Raw genomic sequence first — 19,058 nt, forward strand, 5'->3', positions numbered from 1 at the left:
ATCTCTTTGGTCAACAAATTCAAAAGACCTGAGACGCTGTAAAAGCTGTAAAATTAAGATATTATAAAGTCTGTAAAATTTCAAGGATGTTAGATTACTGTCATGCCATTGTCTTCAAATATATGTTAGATTCAGGGTTAGATGATATGATCCCAACATTTCTGAAAAATGTATTTTAGGGCCAGTTATTCTTATCTCACAAGTGGTAGGTGATTACTGCTGACATGGTATGTAACTGAGTGAATTCAAACTTACAAAGTTCCTGAACTGCAAGTTTTCCTTAACTAAGTTAGACTTAACTAACACAAGTTAATTGACTGATGGACAATGGCTGGAGTTCCAGAAGAAACTGAAACTGAGCAGCCTGCTCTGAGGGTGGAGAATACTCCTGCTGCGGCATCTGATTCAACCCCAGTAAAAAATACATAAATAAAGAAATAAAGAAAGAAATGAAGAAAAACAACTAAAGCTTTGAACAATAAAATGAACAATCCAGCTACTAAATCCACAAGCCTTCATTCATTATTTCCTCCCTCAGCATTCTCAGTGAAGCTGGGGGCGCTCTTACCCAACACGAGAGCCACAGAGCTTACTCAGTGCACAATAGTATTCCCTCCACTAAAAATAACAATGATCAGTCATAAAAAATAATACCATACTGACTGAAGGGACTAGCAGAGCAATTCAATGGAAAAGTGGCAACAGTTTCTTTAACACTTGATAGCAATTACTGAATGTCTCCCCAATTTGCACTGGACAGCACATTCCTGAGACATAAAATTGAATGTAGCATTGAAAGCAATGGACATTTTTCACAAAAACAGATACCATTAGTCAGGATGATGCAAAGCATAAGTCAGCACTAAACAGATACATTAGTGTGGACACACTCCTTACAAAAAACAAAACTTAGCCACTCCACAGATTTCATTCAGCAAACTATAGTTTTGGCAAGTCATTTAGGACATTTACTTTGTGCATGACACAAGTAATTTTTCCAACAAATGTTTACATACAGATTGTTTCACTTTTAATCGACTATATCACAATTCCAATGGGTCAGAAGTTTATATACACTAAGTTTACGATGCCTTTGAGCAGCTTTGAAAATTCAAGAAAATGATACCAAGCCTTTAGGCAATTAGCTTCTGATAGACTAATTGGAGTCAATTGGAGGTGTACCTGTGGATGTATTTAAAGGCCTACCTTCAAACTCAGTGCATCTTTGCTTGACATCATGGGAAAATCAAAAGAAACCAGCCAAGAAAAATTGTGAACCTCCTCAAGTCTGGTTCATCCTTGGGAGTAATTTCCAAATGCCTGAAGGTACCACGTTCATCTGTACAAACAATAGTACGCAAGTATAAACACCATGGGACCACACAGCCATCATACCGCTCAGGAAGGAGACGCATTTTGTCTCCTAGAGATGAACGTAGTTTGGTGCGAAAAGTGCAAATCAATCCCAGAACAACAGCAAAGGACCCTGTGAAAATGCTGGATGAAACAGGTAGACAAGTATCTATATCCACAGTAAAATGAGTCATATATCGATATAACCTGAAAGGCTGCTCAGCAAGGAAGAAGCCACTGCTCCAAAACCACCATAAAAAAAGCCATACAACAGTTTGAAAGTGCACAGGGGGACAAAGATCTTACTTTTTGAAGAAATCTCCTCTGGTCTGATGAAACAAAAATGTTACTGTTTGGCCATAATGACCATCGTTATGTTTGAAGGAAAAGGGTGAGGCTTGCAAGCCGAAGAACACCATCCCAACCGTGAAGCATGGGGGTGGCAGGATCATGTTGTGGGGATGCTTTGCTGCAGGAGGGACTGGTGCACTTCACAAAATAGATGGCATCATGAGGAAGGAAAATTATGTGGATATTATTGAAGCAACATCTCAAGACATCAGCCAGGAAGTTAAAGCTCGGTCGTAAATGGGTCTTCTAAATGGACAATGACCCCCAGCATACCTCCAAAGTTGTGGCAAATGGCTTAAGGACAACAAAGTCAAGGTATTGGGAGTGGTCATCACAAAGCCCTGACCTCAATCCAATAGAAGATTTGTGGGCAGAACTGAAAAAGCATGTGCGAGCAAGGAGGCCTAAAACCTAACTCAGTTACACCAGTTCTGTCTGAAGGAATTGGACAAAATTCCAGCAACTTATTGTGAGAAGCTTGTAGAAGGCTAACCAAAACATTTGACGCAAGTTAAACAATTAAACAAACTGTATGCATACTTGTGTATGTAAACTTCTAACCCACTGGGAATGTAATGAAAGAAATAAAAGCTGAAATAAATAATTCTCTCTACAATTAGTCTGACATTTCACATTCTTAAATATAGTAGTGAATGATCCTAACTGACCTAAGACAGGGAAACTTTTCTATGATTAAATGTCAGGAGTTGTGAAAAACTGAGTTTAAATGTATTTGGCTAAAGTGTATGTAAACTTCTGATTTCAACTGTAGATGGTATGAAGCAGGCATATTTTTAAGCGAACTGCTTTTGCCATGATTTGAATTAGGAGAATCACATGGAAAAAACACATTCCAAGTGTTCAGTGGATGGGCAAGTGGTGCGAATTATTTTTCACCAAAGATCAAAGTGAGGAATGTGAACTGAAAGAGCTTTCCAGAAAAAAATGCAGTTCAAGAAATGAAATACAGCTCAATTTTTTATTCCAAGTTTGATCTTACAATATGGCATTGTGAAAAGCCATTAAACTAGAACAGGTCTGACACTCTATGGAAATCACATCATTTAGTTGTGATAAGAAATGTAACATAAGCTTTAGTAAAAAAGATTTTCAGTTTAACATGCATATGTTCTCGTATGTTCTGTATTGGATAGGTTTTTATATCAAAGCTTGAAGAAAATCATTGAGACTCTATGACAAACTTTATTATGAATGTTGTCCCCAACAAGAATGGGTGATATGAAAACAATAATAAAAAATAAACTATGGAAAAAAAATCTCCAAGCAATACATTTCGGATTCTTAAAGCTGAAAGGATAGCACAGTTTAAAGCCAAAATGGGATGTAATTCATGAAGATGAAAACTTTCTAGTCCCTTTTTTGCTGGTGTAAACAGAGGCATGTAATATACAAATAAATATGTTTACAAAATCTAATCAGTTCATAAATATACAATATATATTGATTTATTCATGTTGCTACATATAGTATTCATTTTGTATAATTCATTACAGTTACAGACATTTATGTAATCAAAATACACTAAAAGAGACTAGCAATGCACAGCTGTTTGGTCATGAGTTTCAGATAACCTGCTGGAGACCTGCAAGATGATGATTAGCAATTACACATGAATTAGTATAATCTATTTCAAGTCTCATTACCCAGTACCATCTTAGTCAAGTCATTCATCTACCACAGTATTCAGTTAAAGAGTAACCTATACATTCTTGTATCTAATAGAGCTGTAAGGTGGACACCGAATTGTACTGCCACTCAAAGGCAATATTCAGAAACTCTGCATCTAAATGGTAATAACAACCTTTAATATTAGCCAGTCATGTGTAGTTAGTCCAGAATTTATAGAATCAATATACTGAGTTTCAGGAGGAACAGTCCAAAGAAAAACAAAGTCAGAAACTGTAACAAAAGGACCTGCAAAGTTACTGCACTAATACGTAAACAGTATGACTACTCTGGTTAATTGGTTGAGACAATCATAAGGTATATTGCCCCCCAAAGAGTGCTGACATAAGGCCAGCTTATGCCACATCTCAACATGTAAACTACAGAAGATGTTTAGCTAGAATTGGCTGAATAATCTAGAGTTATATTCTATTAAAGGGGTTTCCAAATCCAACATGGCCAAATAAACACTAATACATAATTTTTTTTGAAAACTCATTGATTTTGCTACATTTACGCCTCTTATCTACACTAGAATGGCGTTTTCCTCCACCATAACCGCATACTTACAAAAAAAAAAAAAAAAAAAAAAAGATGATTTTAGGTTCCAAACTAAAATATGGCCTGTGACTAAACGACACTCAAGAATAAAATATATCTGCAAACAATGTTTAGCACCAAAACTGTTAACACAGAATCTGATGCTGAATATTTGTCATTCTCTTAAAATTGTTCGAACACCTATATTAATATTTTGGCATCAAAATTATTATTTTTTTTAAAATACGAATACAAATTACAAAACCGTGAATCGTCACAATATGATATTTCGGATTTTGTGTGAAGTTGTTCATTGGGATGCTTGGTTTCATTTTAAAATCTTGCCATGCATGTAGTTCTGGATATTAAGTAAGTACCAAAGTCGACAGTCCTTTTCAAGATTAATGGAAATTGATGATTCAATGACTGTGGGCAAATAGAGCTTTAAAGATAATTTCAGAGATTTCCATAGCAGGCATAAGCTTTTTTGCAAGTCAGAGATGTCAGAAATCATAAGTGAAAACTCCCCCTCACTTCAAAGCCCTCTATATTAAATTACTTTGTCATATTATTCATAGCTACATATAGATATACATATATAAACAAACAGGTATGCAACACATTCACTGCTGTTATAGTACATTAAAATGCATGAGTTTGTTAAACTCTGAGTAGACTTGTATATCATTAAATGACTGTTCACCTGAACCATATTAGTTACAAAATAGTAATTTAGAATACATACATCTTATAATCTATTTTATTCTCTGCAAAAAAAAATAAAAAAATTATATATACCAAGATAAAGCAAAGATGAACTTTATATGAAAATGTAGCTCTACGATACAACAACATCCCATTAATAGAGAATGAAAAAAGAAAGGCTCCTGATACAATGGTTTACCATCAAGTGCAACTCTAAATCTATGACACTTGATTACTCTATTTCAGTTATGTTGTTTCAAGATGCTTCCTTAACTGCTGATCAAGGTAGAGATGCACTGATACCATTTTCAGACTGGTGATTTGAGGGTAGAATGTTTAATATTGTAATGAACTCTTAGGACATTAAAGGAGAGTGTGCTTGGTACACTTGCTCATCTGTGGGCATTCTTGATGTGCTCTGCGCACCCATGCATTTACAAGCATTTCAACTGAATTTATCATAGATGTTGTTAATCTTGAAATATCGCCAATCCACTTCTTGTTTTGCTGCCCATGTGGCACAGTTTATGCTACAAATGATGCATATGCAATGCGTGGAATCGGATTTTGTATCGGAGCATTTTAACAAGTATGAGTACACCAGCAGTCCCAGACCAGTGCATCCCTAGAACAAGGTATCGTTTTGGATCATGGAGACCATGGGGTATGTTGGCTGCCAGTCAGACTAGCGTTCCAGGTGAAGGGGGCTCAGAGCCTGACTCTTTTTGAGTGCTCCCCTCTGAGGGGAAAGGCTCTGGGTAGAGAGAGAGCTCCACAGACCTGCCATGGAGAGAGAATCAAGCTGAAAATGGCAGTAGCAAAACGTCAAACTAGTTAAAGGATTAGTTCACCCAAAAATGAAAATTATTTCATAATTTACTCACCTTTATGCCATCTCAAACTCATATGGCGTTTTCTTCTGTGGAACGCAAACAAAGATATTTCGTGTGTCTGTACCAATACAATGCAAGACAAAAGAGTGCAACACGTCCAAGCTCTAAAAAGCACAAAAGGTAGCATAGAGGTAATCCATGCCTTCTAAAGCAATCCGATCGGTTTTGGGTGAGAAGCAGACCAAAATGTAACTCCTCTTTCACTTAAAAACCTTGACATCTGCAGTCACCTTAGTGCGTTTAGTTTGAAGCTTTTTGCCTTTGTCATTTTGGAGCTCAAAAGTGTTGGACCCCATTTACCTGCACTGTATGGATATACAGTATACACATCTTAATCTTCGTCAAAATATATTTGTTTGTGTTCTGCAAAAGAAAGTCATTATATAATCATCCTTTATACTGCTCAAACAAAATTACAATTTTTGAGTGAACTATTCCTTTAATTTAGAGCAATCTATTAAATTTTAACATACGTGTTAACAGACAATATTTAATGCAGTTCAAAAACATTCTGAAAAAAAAAAAAAAAACATTTTATAGAGATTGCAACCACAAAAATCATTCTATAAAAGCCAAATTATTTTAAAGCTCAGCATAACAAAAATTATAGTCTATATTTACTATAGATTATTTTGTGTGTATATGGGTGTTTCTTCAACGTCCGGCACTTTCATGTCCCAGGGGTCGATTTCTATTAAAATGAACAGATTTCAAGCTTTTTCTTTTTATTATTAGTTCTGTTTATTGAACTCAGATATGGACAGAATTGAAAACTTTTTTCCAGGCTTTATCATTTATTTTTGGTATGCCTGTTATGTCTAGATTTTATCGTTTTAGCTTTGTCCCAGACCCAGACTTTCAATAGTAAAGTATGAAAATCCATTATATACTGTACATATACATACACATATACATATACGCGCACACACATATATGTATGTATATGTGTGCGCATTATTTATATATATATATATATATATATATATATATATATATATATATATATATATATATATATATATATAAAAATTAATTACATGTTTAAAACTATGATAATCTAAACATAGAGTGAAATAAAATTTCAATATTTATTGTGGGAAAATAAATTCTAGAAATGTTTTCAAAAATTAGGACTATCCCACAGTTGGCATCATTTCTACCACACCAAACAACTTTTCCCCTAATATATGTTTTTAGAAGTAAGTTTACTTGTTAACCAAGAAGGCAAAAGTGTCAGTGAAATGTATACTTAACATAAGACTAGTGATGTTTGAAGAAAATAAGAGAAAAAAATTCAAGGTAAATATCACTTGTGAACCGAACGGTTTTATTGGCCGTCATTTCCAAACAAGGTGTTATTTTGACAAATCAGACAAATAAAAAACAAATATTATTTAATGTTGTGCATTTAGAATACATTAAACGTTAGCAATGAAATTAGCCTTACCAAGACAAAGGATGCAGACATTTTATTAAAAAAATATATATATATATATAAAAAAAGGTTAATTTTATTTCCATCACTATTATTTCCTCCACTGAATTCTATTAAACAAAATACAGAAATTGAGATGTGTTGGAAATGACAGTGTGGTGGGAATTTTATTGATTTTTAGCTTAAAAAAAACAAACATCACCTAAATCTCCTGTAATGCATGGACATACACTGTTGGACATTGCTAGAAAACAAATTAAACAAAGTGGGTGTGAGAAATGTTTTAACAAGACTTTACTTGCACAGTGCCTAAATACCCGAAGCTGAAGAAACATCCATGTTGAACCATGTTGTGGGTAAAACAGAATTGAAGAAAAAACTCACCTGGCATGCAAGGGATGCCCATGGAATGAAGCTGACTGAGGTATTTGACGGTGTGAATACAGTGGGTCGGCTGGAATGGATTGAGGCTGGTGCACCAGGTGGTGAGTATGTGAATGGCGCATACCAAGTCCATCATGACCTTTGGCCGTAGTGGAATAGCCCAAGGCGTTCCTCAGATACCAGTCACGGAGTCCCTCCAGAGCCAGTGCCTTGTGCAGACTCCGCGTAGAGTCCTCAGGGGTAGCCAGAGAAAATTGAGGAGGTCTGCGCCCGAAAGCTGCACCAGCAGACAGCTCTGTATGATGGGGCAGCAGGTTGGGAATCGAAGAGGTGGTGGACCCAGAGGAGGTGAGCAAAGGATCATAAGCCGAGAACAACACAGCATCCTGTGGGTGCTGCTGCAGTGGTATGAAGGGGCCACAGGATTTCGTTCGAGTCACTTTGACCCGACGGTGTTCGGCCTCTTGGCCCTGCAACAGCATGGGGCTATAGGAAGGTGGGGCAGCAGCCAGATGCAACTGCGAGTGTGAGAAACCATTGTAGTGTGGAGGAGTGCCTGATGGAGGACTGGAGAAATCCGGCCAGATTCGTCCTGTTGACTGGTTCTGCACTGGCCTCTTTTGCTGTTTGCCCCAAATGTAGTCCATCAAAATTTCATTGTAACCCATGCCACTGCTTTGGCCACCAAGAGAGGAGCGCATTCGACCCTGTTCTTTAAATCCCATCATCTGTCTCTCTGGGCTGCCTTGATAGATCTGACGGAGCTTCCCATCTGTGAGGGACTCTGAGCTCTTGTACGGTCCAGCTCGATATGGCATACCGTTGTGGGGAGGGCCAGGCTCGGGGATATTAGAGCGGTCAAGCAGTGCTTCTGAGCTGTTGCTACGGCGAGCCCGGGAGCTGTAGGGGCAGCTGCGACGCTCAGAGGAGGAGCCCTCCAAAGGGACGAGAGGTACAAACTGAGGGACATCTGGACTGCCACACCACTGCTTTAGTGTAAAACCACCAGAAATCTCAGGTCTTTAGGAGGACAGGATAAGACAGAAACAAATTATTAATAGTAATATGGTTATTTTAGTCATGCTAGTTAGGCCACATCCACACTAATACGTTTTCATTTAAAAATGCATCTTTTTCTCTACGTTTTGACCTTCCATCCAGATGGAGATAGCATATTTGTCAGCGAAAACGGAGCTTTTTGAAAACACTCTTCCAAGTGGATAAATTTGAAAACGCCGTCTTCACGCTGTAGTGTGGACTGGGAAAACAGATATATCTGAAAACTATGACATATGTGCTGTCATGTGCTCCATTCAACCAAAAAAATCAAGACGGAGGCCCGTGTTATAGCGGCGCTGTTGTGCCTAATATTCACTTTGATAGTGTGGTTAAAGATAAATGTTACTTTGTACAACATTCACATCACATTCCTTCAAAGGTGACGGGAAGTTTACATGGAATTGGTGTCCGGCGACGGAACATGAGGACAATTGTGTTTCAGACCGTACATGCAACAGGGATTTTTCGCATGCGCAGTAAGGAGATTTAAGCATTTTCATATGTTTCAGTGTGGACGAGCAACTTTTAGAAAATGCTTGAAAACGGCAGTGTGGACAGACAGCGTTTCGAAAGCGTAAATGCCATTTCCAAATGTATCCGGATTAATGTAGACATAGCCTTACATTTTCATCTAAAGTGGATCTACAGTTATCTATGTTCTGTTCAAAAAAGCTAAATTCTAGGAGGCCATTCACATAGAAAGCATTTTTGTTTCTGTTTTTTCAACTGTTTTACTACGTAAACATGCACTATACGGACGTCTTTGACCACTGCACTGTGTCTGTCTCGCACTGCGCCTGTCTTGCACCGTCTCGTGCAGCAGAGTTGCGTTTTTAAGACACAGTCAAGTTAAAAGAACAAAAACCTTTAAAAATGCATTTTGAAACACGTGCATCCTGTTCCGTTTGTTGCACTGCGTCTAGCTTTTTTAACGCAAGAATGTGTGCAGAGTGAAAAAAATCCCAAATGGCAGACAAGGTGAGAGAAACAGTGACTAACAACATAAATTAAATTGTATCCAATTATGAAAAGTATCGATAAAAATAGTTCAATCTAATTAAACTATTTTTCCCAATATTTGTGTGATGTGTATTTTTATGCTAATTACATCACCACGTTGTTAGCTTAGCAACATGCTAATATCAAACTATTTTGAATGCTTTTTAGTGTGGTGCACCTATGTAGAGTTTTCCAAATAAGTCACTTATGAAGCTCCATCATGTTTTGGATGCTGTCTTAGGAATATAGGCAGTGTAGGCATTATGTGGTTCACTAGGCTTTGAAACAGCACTAGTGTACCAACAGCAGAATGAGAGGGGCAGATAAGAGTCAGTACATCACATGGACGCTGATTGGTGCTGTGCGGGACAGAAGGGGTACGGCTGGAACACTTCTGCCCTCCAAGTTGGATGCACTTCTTGGGAGTGAGTGATTTGGGATGGGTAAATATGCATACATAAATTTATAATTATTTTGACTAAACCTTGTCCAGTACTAGGGTTGGAAATTTGTTGGTACTGAAACCAAATTATTTTCATGATGTGCGGTTCTGTAAATGGTCCTTGAATTCTTCTGAGGATACAGACAGAACACTCAACTAAAATAATAGACAATTAATAAATAAAGCATTTTTCTACTGCGTTGTCCTTGCTCTTGCACACAACAAACATATAGCTTAACCAATAGATTTGCAAAAGTATTATTATTATGAACCGATTTTTTAAAAAGAAATCAGTTTTATGTCAGAAAAAAGGCCCCCTGCCCACTTCCTACGAAATTGAAGGACGAATAACTAACGTAATTTAGAACAAAGTCTGGCCAAAAAGAAGGTGTTTTTCAGTTCGTTTCGGTGGTTCATAACAGCTCACCAGGGCGAACTTTCAGGAAAACTTCTGATGCTAAACACCTTCTTACTGCCATTAGTCCACGTCATCGGTAGGTGTGACCTGGAGCTTCACCTACTTTGAGGCTGACAACTTACTTCTATTCAGTCAGTTAAGATCCTGGGCAGGTTCACATTTCTGTGAGGCAGCAAACGCAATTATTGTCACGTGCGTAGTTACACTGATGCGGATAAATAGTCTCTTCGGGACGCTTTGATTTTTAAATGGTTTAAAATCAAGTGTCATTGAACTGGTTTAATTATTGTATGTTAATATGAACACCAGAGCAAGAGATAAAAAACCACTTTCTTACCGTTTATCAAGTGCTGAAACTTTGCTCGGTGAAAAACAACCTGGAATCATGTTTAATGGTGGAAAAAGTCACATGAAATCCCTTTTGCAACCTGAACCTTTTCAGAACACACCACAACGAATGAAACACAACACAGGTGTTTCAAGATGCATTCATAAAAATGTAAGTCTTTTTAACTTTACTCTGTGTCTAAACGTGGCGATCCTGCATGAGACGTTAAAAGAAAAAAAAAAAAACTGTGAGATTCAGCGCAACAATCAAAGACGTCTCTCCAGTGCGGGTTAACAGTAGATCGAAAAACAGCACAGACGAATTTAATTTTACTAGTTAGAATTATAATTACAGGGCTCTCTAATTGAATTTTTACTAGTTAGAATGTTTATTACAGAGCTCTCTAGTTTAATTATTACTAGTAGGATTTTAATTACAGAGCTCTCTAGTTTAATTTTTACTAGTTAGAATGTTAATTACAGAGCTCTCTAATTGAATTTTTACTCGTTAGAATTTTATTACAGAGCTCTCTAACTGAATTTTTACTAGTAGGATTTTAATTACAGAGCTCTCTAACTGAATTTTTATTAAGAATTTTAATTACAGAGCTCTCTAGTTGAATTTTTACTAGTACGATTTTAATTAGAGCTCTCTAATTGAATTTTTACTAGAAGAATTTTAATTACAGAGCTCTACAATAGATAAAGATGGCAAGGAGGCCCCGCCCACTCGTTGGGAAACCAAAGCGCTGTTACCATAGTTACTCATACATTCCTATGAGGAAAACAGGGAGAAATATCCGATAGATTTAGCTATTGTGTAGTTTGTTTGCACTTCTAACAATGCCAAAAACCCCAAAATATTTTTTTTTTTTATTGCCCGCCAACTAACAGAAATATAAGCCAAAAGAAGTCATAAAGTAGTTTCTTAGCAGTGCCAAGTCACCCCAAGACAGAAGTTTATGTTTCTGACGGTCACGTTAATATTTTGTCATTCGATTGGTATCTTAAAACATTTTTATTTATTCCTTTTATTATGATTGATGTTTGGGCCTGGGTAGCTCAGTGGTAAAAGATGCTGGCTACCACCCCTGGAGTTCGCTAGTTCGAATACCAGGGCGTGATGAGTGACTCCAGCCAGGTCTTCTAAGCAACCAAATTGGCCTGGTTGCTAGAGAGGGTAGAGTCACATGGGGTAACCTCCTCGTGGTCGCTATAATGTGGTTCGTTGTTGGTGGGGCGCGTGGTGAGTTGAGCGCGGATGCCGCGGCGGATGGCGTGAAGCCTCCACACACGCTATGTCTCCGTGGCAACGCACTCAACAAGCCACATGATAAGATGCGCGGGTTGATGGTCTCAGACGCGGAGGCAACTGGGATTCATCCTCCGCCACCTGGATTGAGGCGAATCACTATGCGAGCACGAAGACTTAAAAGCGTACTGGGAATTGGGCATTCCAAATTGGGTGAAAAAGGGAAAAACAATTAATAAATAAATAAATAAATAAATATGACTGATGATTACTTAAATGACTGTACACATAAACTAGCTCAAATTTCACATTTCACAACAACTTTACCAGAAACCCCATTTACTAAACACTTTGCCAAACCAAACTTACAGAGAAAAACATCCCCTTAGAAATGTTTGATTGATTAAAGCATGAAAAACAATAAGCAGCATTCCACTCCGATCATGTCAAGTTTTCTCATGTCTCTTGTCTTCTGGTGTTAACTCATCATTATGTCTCTGCTGGAACCGCTGTTGTGATGAGATGATAATCGATTTAGTCTTGAATCTGCTCGGATGTTTCCCAAATACATTAAAGCATGAATCCAGCATTTGGTCAACTGCAGCCACAGTGCTCTTTTTTAGGCTTCTATTTCTGTCAGCTGGAGGGCAATAAAAAAAAGTTTTGGGTTTTTTGGCATTGTTTGAAGCGCAAAAATCTACACAACAGCTTTTCGTCATATTTATCATTGTTAAAATAGCCAAATTTGTCCGGTATTTCTCCCTTTTTTCCTCATAGGAATGTATGAGTAACTATGGTAACAAGACTTTGCTTTCGCCCACGCTAAACCACGCCCCGGGTATGATGCATTGCCGACTGTATCTACTGAATTTTTCCTAGTAAGAATTCCAATTAGCGAGCTCTACAATTTAATTTTTCCTAGTAAAAATTCCAATTAGAGAGCTCTCTAATTTAACTGTTACTACTGTTTTGAATCAAATCAAAGTTTGTAATGTTGTGACTCACATCAGAGCTGGTTGGTTTGGTTCATTCCTTATAAAGCTTTTATATAGGATTTTAAAAAGTCTCTGTGGAAGGAATGAACAGGAAAAACACTTTTGGAACCAAGACGGCTGAAAGTGGCTGAAGTGGGCGGGCGCTGTTGTGTACTGCTGACTGGTTGTCAGAGTGTAGTTTAAGATACACCTACAGAACAAGCACTCTTATCTATTTTAGTTTGGACTCATTGAGGAGGGAGGGGTCCTTCTTCAAAAGTACTAAAAGAATCATTCATGAAATTGTTGAGTAACCAGAATCATAAAGTCCTTATGATTCCCATCTCTACCAAATACAGCACTGAATGCAGAGCTTGCGAAATCATCCCTAATTCTCACCTCACAGAGCTTGAGGCAGAGTTGCGTCGAGTCCTCATTTCATAGTAGATCTCCACAGGGGACAGCTTTCTACAGAGCCTGCTGTCAGGACTGCCTGCAGCCAGCCTGGGGTGAGACAAGGAGCGATGCTCAGGTGCAACACTGGGTGTTGAATCCTCTGTAAAGTACATATGACAGGGTTGGACAATATCTTAGTAAAGCTTGTCATACATTGGCCAGTGAGCTAATATGAATCAAAGCAGTGAAGTGTACTTCTGAATGTTAACCAGCCTCACCGTTGTCGTGAGATGTTGAGTCTGACATCGAACTGCTTTCGGACTTCACATTTTCCTCTGAAAGTAATAAAAACAAGAATACCACATTAAAGGGATAGTTCACCCAAAACAGACAATTTTGTCATCATTTACTCACACTCGTGTCATTCCAAACCTTTATAAACCACAACAACTTTTGGGCCAGTTTCTATGTAAAATCCAGGGCCAATTTCTCTTGCCCTGACTACTCTTCTACTGTTATGATACTTTTATGGTGCTTTTTATCCTTTTTGGAACTTATCACTGCAAATCACCATCCAATTTCATTGCATGGAAAAGAGTATTTCTAATTTTGGGTTTCACAGAAGAAAAAAAATAATAATACAGGGTCGGAACGTCATGACAAGCTTTTTTATTTTTGGGTAAACTATTCCTTTAAGACAAACTATAATTAGCACTGTTGACCAGAAATGTATTTGTGCCCTTGTGTGTTATGTCACCTGTGTGGCATCCCCGATGAACAGTCCTCTTACTGTGCAATATGTTTTTATCAGAATCTATGCTCCGGCGCAAAGCGCCACTGAAGAGAGCCTTCATCTGCCTTCGCTGTCCTGGATCATCCTACACAAAACAGACATCCACATTATTGTATTACAATAATAAGGTTGTGGAGAATCCTTTCATTAACTAACACACCTCTTCTCTTGAGGTAACATGAGGGGCCAGGCCAGCACGGCGTTGAACAAATGGAGGTCTTTCCCCTGCCTCTAAAGGAAAATCACTTGGAAGCTTTCCTGTGAGTTCCTGTGGAGACATTTCATAATTTTATTATGTTTCTAAACAACACAACACAAGGGCAATTTTGTGTCATAGAATTTTCCACATTCTAAATGCAATGACATGAAAAAGCTCCTTAGTTACAAACATTTATTCACTAAACGCAAAGTCTGAAATCGGCCAGAGATCAAAACTCAAACATTCTACATCAAATAATGGAAATTATTTTAAAGGAACATACCATGCTCAATGCAAGTTAAGCTCATTTGACAGCATGTGTGGCATAATGTTGATTACCACAAAAATGTATTCCGATTTGTCTCGCTTTTTCTTAAAAAAATAAATAAAATCTAGGTTACAGTGTGGCACTTACAATGGAAGTGAATGGGGACAAAATACCCACTGTTTTAAAAGTATAGCCACAAGATGTAAACAATATGCGTGTTAACATGATTTTAGTCAGATGAAATCGCTTACCAACCTTTTCTGTGTAAAGTTATATCCAATTTTACAACTTTGTTAGATGACATAATGCTGTAAACTGACTAAAATGACTGTACAAAATGATTTAAACAACCTTACAGTTCAAATAATACACAAGTTTTAACTGAAGTATTAATGTTAGTGCTTTTATAAAATTATAAGATTCAAATTACAGCATTTAAACCCTTCAAAAATTGGCACCATTCACTTCCATTGTAAGTGCCTCACTGTAACTTCAGTTTTTGCTTTTTTAAAGAACATATTTTTTTGTGGTAATCAACATTATGCCACAAATAATGTCGATTGAACTTAACTTGTATTGAACCTCGAATATTCCTTTAAAACAGAAAGACAGAAGATCTCATGCAGACTTTTGCATTGCCTTTGCTGTTGAAGTCAGGATTTTTTTTTTAGAACAATATTTCATAGCAACTGCCTAAACTGTTTTGGTAAATACTGCTCCAAAGTGTAAAAGTGTAATAAATCGTTGTACCGCCTCCTGAAGACACACTTGTCGAAGCTCTCCGAGACGACTGTTTAAAAGGCTCTGCAGACTCTGTTTTCGTTCCTGCAGCTCTGAGATTCGCTCGGTTTGCAGCTTGCCGTCCTGACAGCCCTGGACATCTGTGTCAAAAATGTACTTTTTTTTTACTAATAAAAAATATAAATATATCTTATGAGGCGCATATTTTCTAACCATATAAAACACTGCTATGATACATTATGTGGTATCTTTATATCAAATGCTTCAATTAAAGTAGCACTCATTGATTTTTTGCTAATTGCTAAACTACTAAACAGAAAGAAAGAAATAGTATTTCTTTTTAATGTATGAAGTGATGTACACTCACATAAGATGAAGACTTCAGTCATGTCAGTCTTAGAGAAAAAGTTACTTTATTCTAGATATGGTGAGTGCCACCATGTTGAGATCATATGACCAGCTGAATTTAACTCACAAATCTAATACACCGTAATTGGATGTTTTCACTCGTGGAATAAATTAATGATGGCTGACTGCAAATAGTGCATTTCTACAATAGTCATGTTTCCATCCAAGTTACAAATTTAATATTGCAAAAACAGCTTGTGAATAAAGAAGCATTTCCATCTCATGTGTTTAAAGAACAAAAACGTAACTTTTAGGGCTATTGGCACAAAATAACTTCATGTTCCCTAGCGCTCAGTGGCAGATGGCCTCTGTCTGGGTGTAATCATGGAAATTCTGACATGACTAGAACGCACCATTACTTGGTAAGCTTACCTGGAGCCCCTAAGCCCATGGCAGTGATCAGGTGACCTTTGACCTCCATAGAATGTATTTCAGGAAGTCTTGTGAATTCAAAACTCAGCTCCTGCAGACAAAGAACAATGCAGATCTAATTAATATGTTATAATTTGAGTTACAATTTAATGAGCTTGATTTGAGAACCTCCAATCACCTTGTAGTTTGAGTCATGGAAGGCATGTCATCCAGTGCTGTGGCTCAGCCTGATTGATGTCTACAATGCTGCAGTGTCGCAGTGGCCTGAGGGGGAAGCCACTATGCGGCTTCTCAATTTACTGCTGAGCCCTTAGTAGGAAAAAAGGACAAAAGTACAAAATTGGAGTTTTATACCTAAATAAATCAAGACTTTACATTGAATTTTACATCTGCCCTCATAGCAGCATAAATAAAATATCAACATTTCAAATGTTGAATAATTTATACACAGAAAGTGAGCCATGTCTGTGATTGGTTGCAATGTTCAACCACTGCAAAATAAAAAATGTGTAAACAGAAACCTAAATGGAATGCTGTAATTGACACGTTTTAATGGTTCGTTAATTGTAGCAGCTGTAATTGTAATCTTGATTGTTTATTTGATTCATTGTGCAGCCCCAATACCTATAACTTCAATATGTTCATGAAATGTATTCATTTTGAACTCTTCTAAATGTTGGCTTATATGAACTTAATAGATTATTTGTGCCTTTCAATACAATTTATAGACATAAGCAGTGCAGAACACATATTTAATATAAAGAGGCAAATGGTGGCATCACAATAAATGAAAAAAGATGGTGATGGTTTCCTTACTTGAGTGCCTGCTGTGCCACTAATTCATTTATTAAACAATTACCTCGTCTCTTACTTTCTGTAAGTTACGTAAACTGAGGGTAACAAGAGCAAGATTGTGAAAGTGAGAGCCCATATCAGGTCACAGTGGCAACCATGTTCACCAAACAAGATTACGGCATGGTGGAAAAAACTGCCAAGTTTCAATCTGGGGTAAAGACTATAAGGTTAACCAAGTTTTGACTGTCATGATTTAGTAGTTCATATTCAAAGGAGTGTTCAAAAAATATTTTATTTTAATATATAAATAAACAAACATGATATGAATAACCACTGGCGTAGAATTGGGGGAGACGGGCACACGTCCCCCTCAATGCTCTGAAGGGGGTGATTTACCCCCCCCATCATGCATCTGTCCTTGTTTATATATTTTTATCAACACTGAAAATAATTTCGTATGAGATAACTTGCAATTGCGTGGCTGTGAGTCTGTCATAATGAGACAAAAAAATGAAGTCCCCCCTCCATGTACGAGTTGGTATCGCCCAACTGGACGGCAGTGTCACGCGGTACCTGTTACTTTTCTCAGCACTGGCCAGGATGCATGAACTCATAGTCGTTTATTATTACTGGATGAGGATTTTTACATTTACATTTACATTTATTCATTTGGCAGATGCTTTTATCCAAAGCGACTTACAAGAGAGGAAAACATAAGCGAATCATCTTAGGAGACAGTGGTATAAAAAGTATCACTAGCATCATAATAGTATTCAAAATAGAATAAAGTGCAAAAAAATGACTGGTCAAGTGCTCATGGAAAAGATGTGTTTTTAGTCGTTTTTTGAAGACAGAGAGTGAGTCAGCTTCACGGATGGAGTTGGGAAGGTCGTTCCACCAACGTGGTATGATGAAGCTGAAAGTCCGGGAAAGTGTTTTGGTGCCTCTTTGTGTTGGTACAACAAGGCGACGTTCCTTAGCCGACCGCAGACTTCTAGTGGGCGCGTAGCTCTGCATAAATGATTTTAGGTATGCTGGAGCAGACCCAGTAACTGTTCTGTATGCCAGCATCAGAGCCTTGAATTTGATACGTGCATCAACCGGCAGCCAGTGGAGAGAGACAAGGAGTGGTGTAACATGTGCTCTCTTTGGTTCATTAAAGACCAGACGTGCTGCTGCATTCTGGATCATTTGCAGGGGTCTAATTGCACATGCAGGGAGGCCTGCAATGAGAGCATTACAGTAGTCTAGTCTAGTTATGACAAGTGACTGGACAAGCAGATGTGTGGCATGTTCAGAGAGGAAGGGTCTTATCTTCCTGATATTGTAGAGTGTAAATCTACATGACCTTGCGGTCTTTGAGATGTGGTCTGTGAAATTTAGTCTGTTGTCGATGGTTACCCCTAGATTTCTGACCGATTTGGAAGGCGTTACTGTAGTTGCACCCAGCTGCGCGGTGATGTTGTGTTCAACATCAGGGTTGGCTGGAAGGGTTGGATTTTTAAGAATACTTTTATAGATAATGCTCAGGCTGATTTCATTCACAGGTATGAAACCTTGCAATTATCAGTTTTCGTTAAAAATAACTACTCAGTGTAAAATGGGCAACATGCAATTTCGGTCTGTAGGTCTGTTACCCACACAAAACTTTCGCATGAATTTAGAAAACATGAAATACATCACATGAGTCATATGTGGAGTCAGTGAAGATGTTAAAGGTGTCAATAGAAATGATCAGTTGTTTTTCATGGTGAGGAATTTCAGATGAGCAGGTAAGAATTGTAAGTTTCTGAAAGGGTAAATTTTTATGAAACATTAACCCTAATGGTTTTTCTGAATGTTTGATATGATACAGTGTATAAATATTTAAGAGTATGCATTGAATTAGGGATGATGCGGTTATACGGTTTTAATTTTAACCGCGATTAAAGATATCACAGTTAATTTAACTGTAAGAATTTAGAATCCACTGTTAAAAACCGTGAAATGCTTTATTTACATGTGGCAAAATATTATATATAATATGTAAATATATAATATAAAAAAAGTTTAGATTTTCTTTTGTTTCTGTACAAATTCACTGCATTCAATAAATGTAAATTTTTGTCATGATCGGACTTTAAATTGCCTGCTGTAAGCAATGTTCCCATTATTATGCATAGTTTTATTTGTACAGGTTTATTTGTAAGGTGTTGTGTACAGTATTTAGAGTCTGTTGCCGGTTCTTTATGTTGGGGTGTCTACCAGAACAACGGATTGCTTTAATAA

General features: G+C 37.4%; 1 protein-coding gene across 3 annotated transcripts in view; it reads right to left on the minus strand.

Moving 5' to 3' along the window:
• Positions 1-2,680: 2,680 nt before the first annotated feature.
• The window catches only part of LOC127427970 (coiled-coil domain-containing protein 120-like), a 37,588-nt gene continuing 21,210 nt past the window's right edge, over positions 2,681-19,058 (minus strand). For all 3 annotated transcript variants that reach the window (XM_051675977.1, XM_051675976.1, XM_051675975.1), the window contains 9 exons: positions 16,174-16,304; positions 15,996-16,086; positions 15,225-15,355; positions 14,168-14,275; positions 13,972-14,092; positions 13,493-13,549; positions 13,218-13,374; positions 7,348-8,367; positions 2,681-5,415 (listed from right to left, as the gene is read on the minus strand). In XM_051675977.1, coding sequence (XP_051531937.1) covers positions 5,316-5,415; positions 7,348-8,367; positions 13,218-13,374; positions 13,493-13,549; positions 13,972-14,092; positions 14,168-14,275; positions 15,225-15,355; positions 15,996-16,044 — 1,743 coding nt within the window. In that variant the 5' untranslated portion in view covers positions 16,045-16,086; positions 16,174-16,304 and the 3' untranslated portion in view covers positions 2,681-5,315. The remainder of the gene's footprint in view (positions 5,416-7,347; positions 8,368-13,217; positions 13,375-13,492; positions 13,550-13,971; positions 14,093-14,167; positions 14,276-15,224; positions 15,356-15,995; positions 16,087-16,173; positions 16,305-19,058) is intronic.

The sequence above is a fragment of the Myxocyprinus asiaticus genome, chromosome 37 (genome assembly GCF_019703515.2).
Source record: "Myxocyprinus asiaticus isolate MX2 ecotype Aquarium Trade chromosome 37, UBuf_Myxa_2, whole genome shotgun sequence".
Taxonomy (NCBI): Eukaryota; Metazoa; Chordata; class Actinopteri; order Cypriniformes; family Catostomidae; genus Myxocyprinus; species Myxocyprinus asiaticus.